Source organism: Acanthopagrus latus, chromosome 8 (genome assembly GCF_904848185.1).
Source record: "Acanthopagrus latus isolate v.2019 chromosome 8, fAcaLat1.1, whole genome shotgun sequence".
Classification (NCBI taxonomy): Eukaryota; Metazoa; Chordata; class Actinopteri; order Spariformes; family Sparidae; genus Acanthopagrus; species Acanthopagrus latus.
In genome coordinates this window covers 3,462,709-3,475,237 of record NC_051046.1, presented here as the reverse complement: position 1 = coordinate 3,475,237, position 12,529 = coordinate 3,462,709, and the positions used below count along the sequence as shown (strand labels likewise).

General features: G+C 41.4%; 1 protein-coding gene across 5 annotated transcripts in view; it reads right to left on the bottom strand.

Annotated features, from left to right (window-relative positions):
- Positions 1 to 12,529, bottom strand: part of osbpl5 (oxysterol binding protein-like 5) — a 45,113-nt gene that overhangs the window by 19,534 nt on the left and 13,050 nt on the right. For 4 of the 5 annotated variants that reach the window (XM_037108544.1, XM_037108547.1, XM_037108543.1 and 1 more), the window contains exon 2: positions 11,708 to 11,769. Coding sequence is in view for 1 of the 5 variants with exons in the window: in XM_037108543.1 (XP_036964438.1) it covers positions 11,708 to 11,769 (62 nt within the window). In the remaining 4 variants the exon portion in view is untranslated. Of the gene's footprint in view, positions 1 to 1,134; positions 1,226 to 11,707; positions 11,770 to 12,529 lie in introns of all 5 variants that reach the window. The other variant, XM_037108546.1, reaches the window with a different exon arrangement.

Sequence of the window (12,529 nt, the reverse complement as noted above, 5' to 3'; positions counted from 1 at the left end):
ACACACACGCGTCAATACCTTTCAGTCATAATGGGGTTAACAGTGTTTTTAGCTGACATCAAATAATGGTTTTATAATGGAACTGTCTGACAACTGAAACCGAAATATAAATACATAGCAATGAATATCAATTCTGAAACAGAGAATTACAGCAGTAGTCTATAGTCCAATATTTTTAGTCTCACAGCATCTGAAACCAAGTGGAGCAACCAGACTGCATCTCTCCCTGTTTGTGAAGTAAGACATTGTTGTTTATCAGGTGATAGAGGTCAACCTAGTGTCTGTGTTCAGGTTATCAAGTTGAGTTTGTGTGGTTCACAAAATATCCAAAATCTTAATTTATACACTGACATACAAACTGTCAACACTAATGCTATTTAAGGCAGGGTATGTCATATGGAGTTCCCTGATTTAGCACTCATGCTGGCCCTCGACGCTCCATCCCTGATGTCAGTCCACCATATGTATCTCTGCAATCACACGCACCAAGTGTCAGACTCAAATATGAAACTTAGCTGAATGGGGATAACAAGAGTACATCGCTAGTCAGACAGATGAATACATCCAGTTTGTGAAGTGAGACAAACTAGATGTTAATTAGATGGTTTCTATTCCCTTCACAGAGTGTGAAATTCTGTTGCTTTACAAGTATCTCATAATCCAGCAGTCAACTTCAAACATCAATTCAATTGAGTGAGAAATAGTTCGACCTGTAATGACCTGATCATTTTCAGAATTAAAGCGCAACAGACCATTTGAAGTAGGTTCCTTTGTGATCCAGCTGAGGGTGCTCTGAAAATGGTGCTTTTGTGTGATCTACTGGCTTCATCAGTAAACGTAGCTTGTAATGTTATTTTGTTTTGTTATGAAAAGTAGCAGTGAGCAAAACCACCCTGAGCCAATCACAACACTATGTGCACGCTGAAATTAATTCAAATGGACTGTGAGTCGTTTCAAATCCATTAAAACTTGATGTTGGAAAAAAGATGACAGCCTTATCCTTTATCTGTATGACTAGCGATGTACTCTTGTCATCACTAACAAGATTATTAACTTCAGATTGAATCTGAACACCAGATAGTTAAAGATCTGTAACGATTCTGAGCAATTTAGCTACGACTGTCTACAACAAACCTGGGTAAACATGTGTGGTTATCAGTGATCTGCAGCACTTGTTCCCTACCACCGGACCGTGGAGTGGAATGAACCACAGAAGATTTGCTTCCTGGCAACAAGGATGATATGATATTATGAAAAAAAAACATGAAAAGGAATCATATTACTTAATAGATATGAACTAATTTGTGGTAATAGCCATGAATTTGGCATGTTTTGTCATGAAACAACAAGTAAAACATAGTCATCATTTCATCATCACCCACTTGCCCGTTCAAACTGCATCTGCTGTGGCCCTACTAAAGTTGGAACCAGCCAACACAAGAAAGCCTGACAGTTTTTTTCAGTAGTTGACGGGAGATAAAAGACATGATGTATTATGACTTATTTTTAGACTTGACCCTTATTTAAGTCGTGACCCCCTCCATGCCAGCAGGTCCATAATAATTCCGCCAATCTAAAAATGGCCTGTGATAGAAAAGGGATTGGGAAGGGTTGGATACACATCTTAGGCAGCTAACACAGGAGCTGTGTGGGACAATATTACATAAATAATTTAAAAAAGTGCTACCCTGACTGATGCATTTTGCCACATTTTTAAAATGCAAATACATCTAGGAACACAGTGACACACATTTAGTCTCCAACATTAGGTAGTGGGAACAGATGTAACATAAAAACATACCTAATCATGATTAGAAAACATAATATTCTCGACACCTACCTCAAATTTTCAACCAGACTTATGACAGTTTAAGACCAAAAGCTATGAATTATAAAAAACAGAAAGTGGGTATTGGAAAACACCAGGCTTGACAAAAGGAAAAACGTGTGTGAGTGTGACAGCATCGCACCACTGACAGCCAGCACCAAGCCAGCTGTTGCTAATATGATGGCTCAGATTAAGTCCAGACACTCCTTCCATCCTTCCATCACTCCATCTGTCCTCCTTTCAACACCCCCAACCCTGTTAACCCCCCGTCTCCAGTGACGATGGGACTAATGGATGGCCATATGACCTAGATATACTCCAATAGGCTGTCGCCAAGTACAGTAAGTGCATCAACAATGCACACTGCAACATACTGTACATGGTGTAATGAGAGAGTGGGCATACACACACACACACAAGCAGCAGACGTTTCATCTTCCATTTGCAAATTTCAACTACTGTTTGTCATTCTGCTGCTGCAGGACTGCTCACAGCCATCGTTTCTATCTTCAAAACATCTACATTTTTAATTACGTCCATTATTCAAGCACAAGAAACACCAGAAACACTGTTATTCATCTACTGCCACATCCTGTAAAACATTTAACTATTGCCAAGAAACACAATAAAAATGTTTTCTTTCCAAACACAGTTTTGTATTTCCATCAACAAAAACGAGAAGGAAAATGAAAACTACTGGTGCAAAAACATGTGATGGTCACAGCTCCAAGATTTTCAGCTGTTTTTCTGATTGAGAAATGACAGAAACAGCCTCAACCTTTCATTCAGAGGCTCTTAAAATCTCGAGGTGAATACAAACAAATGAAATATCAAAAACTGTAACTACTGTAGAAGAGGACACGAAGAAGGCAAAACTAGGTCTGCTGTTAGACAGGAGGCTAATTTAGTGACACTCAGTGGGAGGATGTGTGGTTTAGTTGTTCTATTCTGAGTCTGGCGGGGGTTGCAGGTATATTTTAAGGAACTCACGTGGAGAAAATGCCTTCCAGCCAGACTTCCCAATTGATCTTACTTAAAATAGGAAATCCCCTTTGTTGTGTGGGGACTGTGGTGGTCCATGGCCATGGCAAACCTTCCCATACCACTGTAACCGCAATCTCCACCCTGTTCTACCCAGCACGGCCCTCCGTGATGCTGCTGTAACGTCAACAATTGTACATCATGCGACTTGAGTTTAGACTTCTTGCCCAGCTCTGACATGAGGCGAAGGAGAGGGGCTGATTAAGGATTTCTCATTTGGGCAGAGTGCCTCCACTGTTCCTCGTGATTCAGGTTAGACCAGTAGGAGACACAACCTCCCTTCGTACACACAGCCGGTTCCTGAGAAACAGTGGTTTTCTGTCAGGGAGAAGGGAAAATGCAAAGTAAACATAGCCTGAAAGTGAGACTGGAGTTTCCCTACAAGAGGGTGGGAAATGAGCTCAGATTCTGGTCCAGCCTGAAGGTGAAACGTCAGGGTGCATGATTAACCAACAGAGCCAGAGATATGGCTCCATCAAAACACAAGAACGGATCCAAAACAAATTCTGTATCATCTCTGCCTCTAGTGTGCCTGTGTTTGAGTGGGGACTTTTGTAATCGTGAATCTAGGCCTGCCACGATTACAACACTTTCACAAATGTGACAACATCGGTATTACATGATACACCATCTTTTGACAAGAAAAGGACCTCACTATCTGTGGAGTGCTGTTCCACTTTACTGCTACTCCAAACTGAACATTTCCTACGGCAGCAGCTTCACATTAAAAGCATTAAACTGGTGAAACAGCAGGTTAACTTTTATTTTGAGTAGGCTTGTCACAGGAAATGCAACATGTCCGGTCAGCAATGCTATTGTTTGTCAAAAGAGCAAAATTATCAGTCATTTTTTGATGCAAGTCAATTTTAAATGTCAGGGAGTAATTTTATTCAGTCTGTTGAAGTAATGGAGCCACAAGGAAACGTAGATGGAGAGCTGCACACCTGGCTTTTCAGCAAGGCAACAAACTCTTTTCACCTAATTAACTAAATCTGATTTATTGCCAAACAGGCATTTTGTTTTCGCTTTTACAACAAATTCTGAGCCATCATCTTGGCAGTCTACAGTCCTTATTCTTGTCTTGTTACAAGTAAAATCTTACTTCACCAAGCACATTGCCTGAAATCTTGAGGGAAAAAAAAGAGCAGCAGTGTCCAAAATATCAACATTAATTACAGACATATGACCAACCCTGGACCTGATTTCAAACTAGTTTTATTTTTTTTTTCTGTAACTAGACACAAATCTAATTGAAGTAATATGAAACACAAGTCTGGTGAAGTTAGCTCAACCTATAATCATTTTCATAGGTTGGATGTATAACTATTTTGATGAAACAGTCATGTTCTCTTTTCTTAAACCTTTACGATTCACCAATCCTTTGCTCCAAGCACTGGAACCATGTTTGACCTGGTAGACAGACCAAGCCAGCTGGCTGTCTATACGGTTGGATGGAGGCCAGCGAGGGCTGTGTGTGAGAACCAGCCCTGGGCAGGCCTAGCCAGGCTGAGCTGATGAATGCAGTGGTGCCAAGCATGGCCCATTTGTTTACATACAAATGTGTCAAACGCAGACGCACATGTACAGGCACAGAGAGAGAGAGAGAGACACTCCCTGAGCAATCAAAACTATCAGAAGACTTAAATACTATTCTTTGAGAGGCTGCAGCCATGACTTTGACTTGCACTGACACATCCCTCCATTGCTTTCGTTTTCAGGGTGTTCTTTCTCTTTGAACATCATTGGCGCTCGTTGCACAGGACCGGTTCAACACAATTAAAGATCATTACAGTGGATGAACCTGACACAGAAACAAATCTGACAGTACATGATGCATGAAAATCAGCATCTGCACACCGATTCCCACATACAGACCATGCTAGAGGATTGGGGCTACGCTGGGTTTGCTGTCAATTAACATGGTCAGGCTGCAGCTATCATTTAAGCCTCTTACGGATTTTCTGATGATAAATAAAGTCAGCACCATCTAAGAATTCTTCCTTTCAGAAGAATGGTCATGATATGTAATGGTGTTATTAAAAACTGTGTATAGAATAAAAAAACACTACATTAAAAGAGCATTCGTAACTGCACACAACAGCTTTTTTGCATGTTTTAGCTCCGGAAGTACATCTTCCTCCACTGCATTTTGCAATGCTCGCTGTTTCCTGAGATTCCAGTGAACATCCAAGCTGGTACTTTTATTTGTACACGTTTACTCAATCATTATTATAATAAGTCTGTAGGACCGGCTCAACCACCTTAAATTCTCCTCCTATTACAAGTGAGACAGAAGAAAAAAAAATGTAGTAGACAGTGAAGTCAACATTAGAAAAGGCAACACAGAAAATGACAGCTCAAAGTGGCAGGACTAACTAAGGAAATGGTGTCTGGTAACATCAAAGCCGAAGATCAGAATCACCTGTCTGGCTGTGAAAATCTGATGGGGAGAGGTACAGAGGTAAAGGTCTCTCCGTCCAATTTATTTTAAAGTGCCCTTCAGCATGGCACTTCATCCCAAACTGCAAAAGGGAAGAAGCAAGACTCAACAGCAATTCATTTTGTATTCAGCCTCTGTTTGCATGGCTCTGCAGTGTGTTGCTACAGGAGAAGAGGAGCTGTGAGGATGCTTTCCATGGTTACATAAATAGGAAAGTAGAATATTCGTCCTTGTATCCCCCATTCAATCTGACTGTCGATTTTAAGGTCACGATGTGATTAGATTTTTTTCAAACTTATTTCAGCACTGAGGACTTGCATTTGTAAGACTATCACATCTATGCAGAACATTGGTGTTATGCCCTGCATGACTATCATTTACATTTTTCAATTCTCCTTTTAATGAGGTTTTCTTTTTTTTTGCCACACCTTGACTTTATCCTGATGGCTTATTGCAGGTTTAGGCAAGTCCAAGTCATATAAATAAAATAAAAAAATAAAAAATCAAGATTCCAGAGTAGAATAAAAAATATCAATGATAAACAATCTACCCAGATTAAAGAGGAAAGTAAGCCCAACATCTCTATTGCTGTCGGTATCTCCATGCACATAAGAGATGTGGCATGAACTCCTGCCGCAGGCTACATGTAAGCTACCTGTATCACCTTTTAAGTGTCTTTCAGTTTTTCTTTTGCACACGTGCAAGTACGCAGGGATGGAGATTTGAACGATCAAAATTGAAAGCTCATTTTATTCACTTTTCTATTTAAAAACTGCCCATGGTGCTCATGCACCAACTGAGCAGTTCATTTATGAAAATGCTTATCTAAAAGTTTGACAGTATCATCAAATGCTAAGGTGCCCTGGTGTCATATCTACCCTCCCCTCAGTTCTAAATGCCATGTCCACATTTTCATTTCCAACACTGAAAAAGTCCAAGCGTGAAATAGCAATGCATCGCCCACTTTTACTTATCACACTGCACCCTGTATTATATATGAGGGCGATGCAAATTACATTCTTCCTTCTGCTCCACTTCAAGTCACTGCAGCGATTTTAAAGGCCCGGTTACATTATGACAAGGTCTTTTTATAGAGCAGAAAACCTCTGTGGCAGGAAAGGAAATAATAGGGTGTGTGGAGGTTGTGAAGAAAGAGAAAAGAAGCAGTAAATGAGCCTGTGTCTAATTAAGCCAGCAGAGGCTAGAGGCAGGGCGAAGTGTGGTCCTCAGGGGAGCGAGTGTAGTGAGGGCAGGGGCTCTTCTGTCTGTCTGCAGGAGAGACAGGTGGGTGTGAGGGGCTGGGAGGAAGATGTCTGGCAGCAGAGACCTGGAGGCTGCCTATCGTGACTGGACAGAAGGAGGGTCATTAAGCAAGGGATGGTAGATGACAAGGTGTCGGATAAATGACTATAATTAATGACGCTTAAGCAAAGAGCAGAGGGTAGGATCCCATTACAGACTCTTCAGAATGTAAAATACCATTTAATCAATGGCAAGTTGCCAAAGATTAATAAATGACTGCCAATATATTTCCCTGAAGTAACATTTTATTTAAGAGGCATTTTAAACGGCAACTTTAAGAACATTTGTCAGATCGTCATTACTTCTGCAACAGCAACTGTTTTTGGGAAAAACAAACCTGCTGCCTCTACCTCTCCCCGTCAGCTCATGAGCTGGTTGTTAGCACAAATGCTGACTACATATTTTAAAAAACTGAATAAAAAAAAAAGCTGTGGCTATAATTATAAAACTGCTCTGCCAGCGAAACTGTGGTGCAAAACCTTTTTAAGAAGTATTATACTTGGATAAAACTTTGGCCTCTCCTGAAGCTATGGAACTATATGAATGAACCAAGTGGAGGAGAGACTCGGGGTCCCAGTGAGCTTTAGAATGAGTCACAATCTGAGTAATCGCACACCTACACAGGCATATTAAGCACACAATGTTGGCGAATGTTATCAGCTACATGCAACTATTCCCTGCATTTTCAGTCTACAGAAAATGCGAGAAGTAACGCAGTCAATCAGATTAGATCGTAAAAGAGAACGTTTTGCTGCCAGTTGACAAGCAGCCATTTTAAATGAATCCAACTGCACTGACTGGATCCATCTATAGAGAAACTGAGATATACTGGGTGAGACCCATGAGCTGCTACCCTCCTCTCCCACCTCCGATCACAGCACGGGACTCTTCCAACTCTCCTTCTTCCCAGCAAGGGGCGGTGAAAGAGGTGGAATAAGCCAACTTCACACCACCTCTCACCAAACTCCAAGCCTCTCATATCTGGGAAAAAAATAAATGCTCCCCCCCCACACCCCCACCCAAAAAACAAGAAAAGAAAAGTTGGCTGACTACTCCTGGTCTTGGCCTGCTGGGTGCTCTCACACCAGAGATGAATGGATACTGCCACAACAAGACTTGCTCATGATTTGTAAAACACTGAATGGGAAGTAATTGGGTCAAACTGCTAATTGTGCAAGTTCTACCCTCTGTCCAAACAGTCACTTGATAGTCGTGTCACAAGCGAGCCAATGAGCTAAATTAACATAATGTAAAGAGGCTTGACTTCTCCTATAGATCTAATGACTGAACAACAACCAGCGCTATTCAGAAATTATTAATGACAGTGGGTGAACACAAGTACTGCCAGGATTAGTACCATATGCTAACATGTCATATTATGGTGTTCCTGATTACATATCGCCAACATGTCTAGATAAGATTTGTGTATGAAATGCTAAATGTGTATGAATGCTAAAATTGGTTGCCAAATAGACTTGGGCGGCAGTTAATATACCTGGGCATCCTGCCCATGTAAAGTCTACGTGTGGAAACAGTGGTAAAGACTTTGCTATGAGCTCGTAAACAAAAGGAGGAAAAACTGCAAAAACAGACAAGGTTCCAAAGGTTAGGAGAGCAGGTTTATTATTTTTTAGGTTATTTGATTTTTTTTTGTGTGAATTTCATACAACTGATGCCATGGTGGCTGTGCCTTTGCGAGCTTATCGCTGCTCCCCACTTTCACTTCTTCCTTTCCTGTTTACCTGTACTGATGAAGGTTTCGGTCAACGGATCAACACTTCCCACTGCCTCTCCATCCTCCCTCTTTCTGGTCTACCACCTGCCCCCTTTCGGTCTCTTCGTCAATCCCACAATGATGGACAGTTTTATGCTTAAAGCTGGCAGCAGCTTCCAGGCTTTTCACTGGCAGCTATATAGGCTTAACCGAGCTGGAGTGCTAATCATATACTCAAGTCACTGGAGTGCATGTGCATAAAAAAGGATGCCACTTATAGCTAAGGATCATTGGCTGTACCCGCTGATCCTGTGAAGGGCTGTGGGGGCTGATCCATGCTGAAATTGTGAGAGAGTTGGCATCCGCCCCAGACACGTCATACGTCAATCAAAGAGCTGACACATACCGACAACCATTCGTGGTCACATTCACACCTATGAGCAACTCAGAGTTGTCGAGATGGCTCTATGACCCTTGAGAAAACTCAGAGCTTACGGGAAGAGCATGCAAACTCAACTGAAAGGCCCCTGCTGGCTGGAGGGTTCGAACCCAGAACCTTCTTGATCCCCTTTAAGGTTCAGTTCAACATTATCACGTAAATCATTTTGTCCACACTGTCCCCCAGTAAGGTTTCAGTTTAATTTTCCAAGGTTTGAGCTCTTAACTACTTAGACAGTTATGGTGGCCATAATAAAAAAAGGGATTTATACTTTAATAGTAGTTTGTTACTTTTGCTGTTTGTCTCAGAGAGAATCAGAAGTCCTGATTGGTTTCCACCGTCTCTTTCACACGGGGTCAGATCTCACACTGGCTCCCTCAGTGTTGAACTCATTCAATGACACTTTGCTTTGCTGATCAAAAGAGACTGCTGGGTTCTCCATTTTCTGAAAATACCCAGTGCAGATGCTATTTAGCATTACTAGCACAGCAGCCACCCTAATTTATTCTGCCTGAAAACCAATTTGGACCTACTTTTCCTTTAGATTCATTCTAACAAGGCCAGGCCATGAATGACTAGTCTTTCACTGGCTGCAGGCTAAGATTAGGTAAAATATATACACCTAAGATAATTTTGTGTTATAAGCATAGCATTGTCCCATCCTATTCCTCTCACTGAGCTTTACATCTTAAATGTTATACTGTGCTACATCCAGTAATCTGTTGATCAAATGATAAGCATTAGACTCAGAAAAAAAAAGTATGAAAGGGACTTCCATCTACTTCTATCTATTCATCCTGATCTCTCTCTCCACAGCGAGTCAAAGTAAATCAGTCGTTAAAATGTTATCACCTAGTAGAGGTTATGTTATGCGCCTTCGTCCTACTTTACGTAGCAGCACCTCTGTCATTCAATAAAACACAGAGAAACAAGTTGGGTCGGTGGAGAGACAGTTTTCCACTGCCTGCTCTTTCCACTTGTGTAAACCAACTTGTGTAAGCAGTACTAACTTCAAACTGTTAGTATAGGCTCAATGAGACTACGCTGTGCGCACAGAGCAAGCCTTATTAATGGAACACAGAACAGATAAGAGTACTATGTAGCCAGTCAGCTGATAGAAACACGAGCTATAAAAGGTGAAGAAAGTGGAGTGGAAGTGCTTCTGGGACTTTATGATGATCACATACAGGTGCTCTCTTTCGGAGCTTCAGGTGTGCTCTGTGCATCTTGTAATAAATCTTGTGAAGGGCTCATTGTTAGGGTGAAATATAGCGTTGGTAAAGATTATAAATAGATGGTCATTTTAATTAATGTTTTTGCAACCAGTCCCACAGTGTGTTGCAACCAACATATCAAATTTAATGTTTTTCATCAAGACTATATTTCACCCATTCAGTGAGCCCTTAACAAGATGGAATACGTAAATCATGAGGTATCTATACCCACAGAGTTTAATCTATAATTGTTTTGTAGCACTGGTGGCAGGGAGTACATTTTGTTGTTTGTATTTAGTTACCTGATCATGATTAAAGGGCCATCTCTATGCACAGGGCCTTATTTCTGTTTCTATTTTTTTTTTTTTTATACTGATCATAATATTCAATTTGCCATTTTATCTAACTGTGATGGTTATGTTCCTACTGTGGTCCTGAATGCATGTGGAGGAAACACATTACCTTCACGCTGTTGTAAATCTTAAAGTCTAATTTTGTGTGTGGCTTTTTAAGGCATATGAAAATGAAAACGAGGCTACAGTAGCCTGGGTGTGACCTGCAGGATATGGGAGGTTGAGACATTTTTCCTGGTTAATGTGTAATTTGCTGTTAAATCTCATGCGCTTCGTGCTGCGAACACATGCCAAGACAAACAGCTTGGGAAAGGCTGAATCCAAACGCTTCCTGACTGATATGAGCAGGCAAGTGGTGTTTTTTCACAACTGCCACTGTACAGTCTGCTACCATCTAAGGGCTGTATGGAATAGCAAAGCAATATCTCCAAGTGACGAATACCAAAAGCAGAGACAGCATCAATGTGATTTCCCCACACCAAAACAAACTTCTTTAAAGTAAGAGGACTAAATTCATCTGAGTAAGCAGAATTAGAACACCTGGTTTCAATCTTTAAACCCAACGGACAGATGTGCTGAACAGATGACTGCCTGCAGTAACTGTTTATACATCAAACCGACTTGCATAAAGATACTGGTTAACATATGTTTCCAGGAGAGCCCAAAATACACAGTGTACTAAGGATGGGAGGCAAAAAAAGAAGCCAGTCATTAAACCTCCTCTACCACTGTATGAAAGATCACCATGTTCTCCAGGCAAACTGCCTGTTTTTGGGCTTTGTGTATCTCTCTGAAGTATTATTCTGTAGCCAACTGTCCTTGTGCAACCCCAAACATTTACTCCCTCTAACCCAAATGAATCTGACACACCCTGTAAGCTGCTGATCTCACTTCTGTCAAACAGTTTCTTTTCCTTCAATGCTGCACTACGCTCCAGCCTGTCTACACTGGCACACAACTGCTTACTCTGAAATGCAGAAGTCACAGAACAGCACAACTGTTTAGCTTTACAGTGCTGTGAACGAATGGCGGCAGAGAGCATGTAAACTTAAAGCTGGCATTTAAACAGAAACTACATCTATTTCACACCTTAAGAGACATGCCCTAATTCTCCATTCTGCTCAAAACGTGAGCTCTCCCTCCCGGCAACACTGGGTAAAAATGTACTTGCATTTGTGTCAGATTTTGGAAGTAGACTGACGCCTGAGAGAAAGCAGGTTCACAAATTAACCCTTAACCTTGAACTGTAATATATGAATGGCTCACGAAAACCATTTGATTAAGTGAAGCTTCAACAGATATTGTAGCCTATTTAACCGAGCATATGCATTATTAAGACATTAAAGAGCCGACCAACAGGTGAGAGCTCAGCTTACCTTTCACCTGAGCCGCAGGAGACACAGCATCCAGATGCCTTTGTTGGAGCAGCCCGTCTCACCTGCAGAGATACAAAAGTAAGAGTAAGGTTTCACTTTAAATCACTCAGTACAAACTGACTAACTGGCTCAGTCCTGGTGTCTCTCCTTCCAATGCTCCTCCTGGTCGCACTACTGTGAGAGGAGGGCGGAGCCCCACCTCACCCAGTCCCAATCCTGAGGGAGCTGCCAACGTCCCTCCGGGCCGAACATGCATGTCTGTTTGCCATCTGCACACACACCACTGTCAGTCAGTTACAGGTATAGTAGTCTCCAGCTGAAGCAGTCTACTGCAGATCAAACCCAATAAAAAAGGTAACTGAAAGAAACAGTGTAGCTCAAAGCTTTTTTATTGAGAGAAACCGGATTCCATTCAGTGTACATGTTAACTAAACCAACAGAAACACAGCAGCAGCTAACCATACTCAAACACATAACACACACTCTCATATAAATGGAGGACTTCTAGTCTTACACTTGACAAATATACACCCTGATCGGATGTGAATCCATGAAGACTAAAGGAATCTCTCTCCTGCTTCAAAGAAACGCACTTGAAATTTGACTGTCATTCTAATTAGGTGCACTTGACGTGTACTGTAATGTTAACAGTTTAAAATGTCGTTTTCAACACCCCATTCTCGCTGACTTTTGTTTTTCCTTGAAATGCCTCTTAATCCTGCCCGCGTGAAGAACAATGCATTCTCCAACAGCTGGGACGTGTGATAAGCCACAAATCCAAAAACCAGAACAACACACACATCAATTTAAAACAGCAGCAAG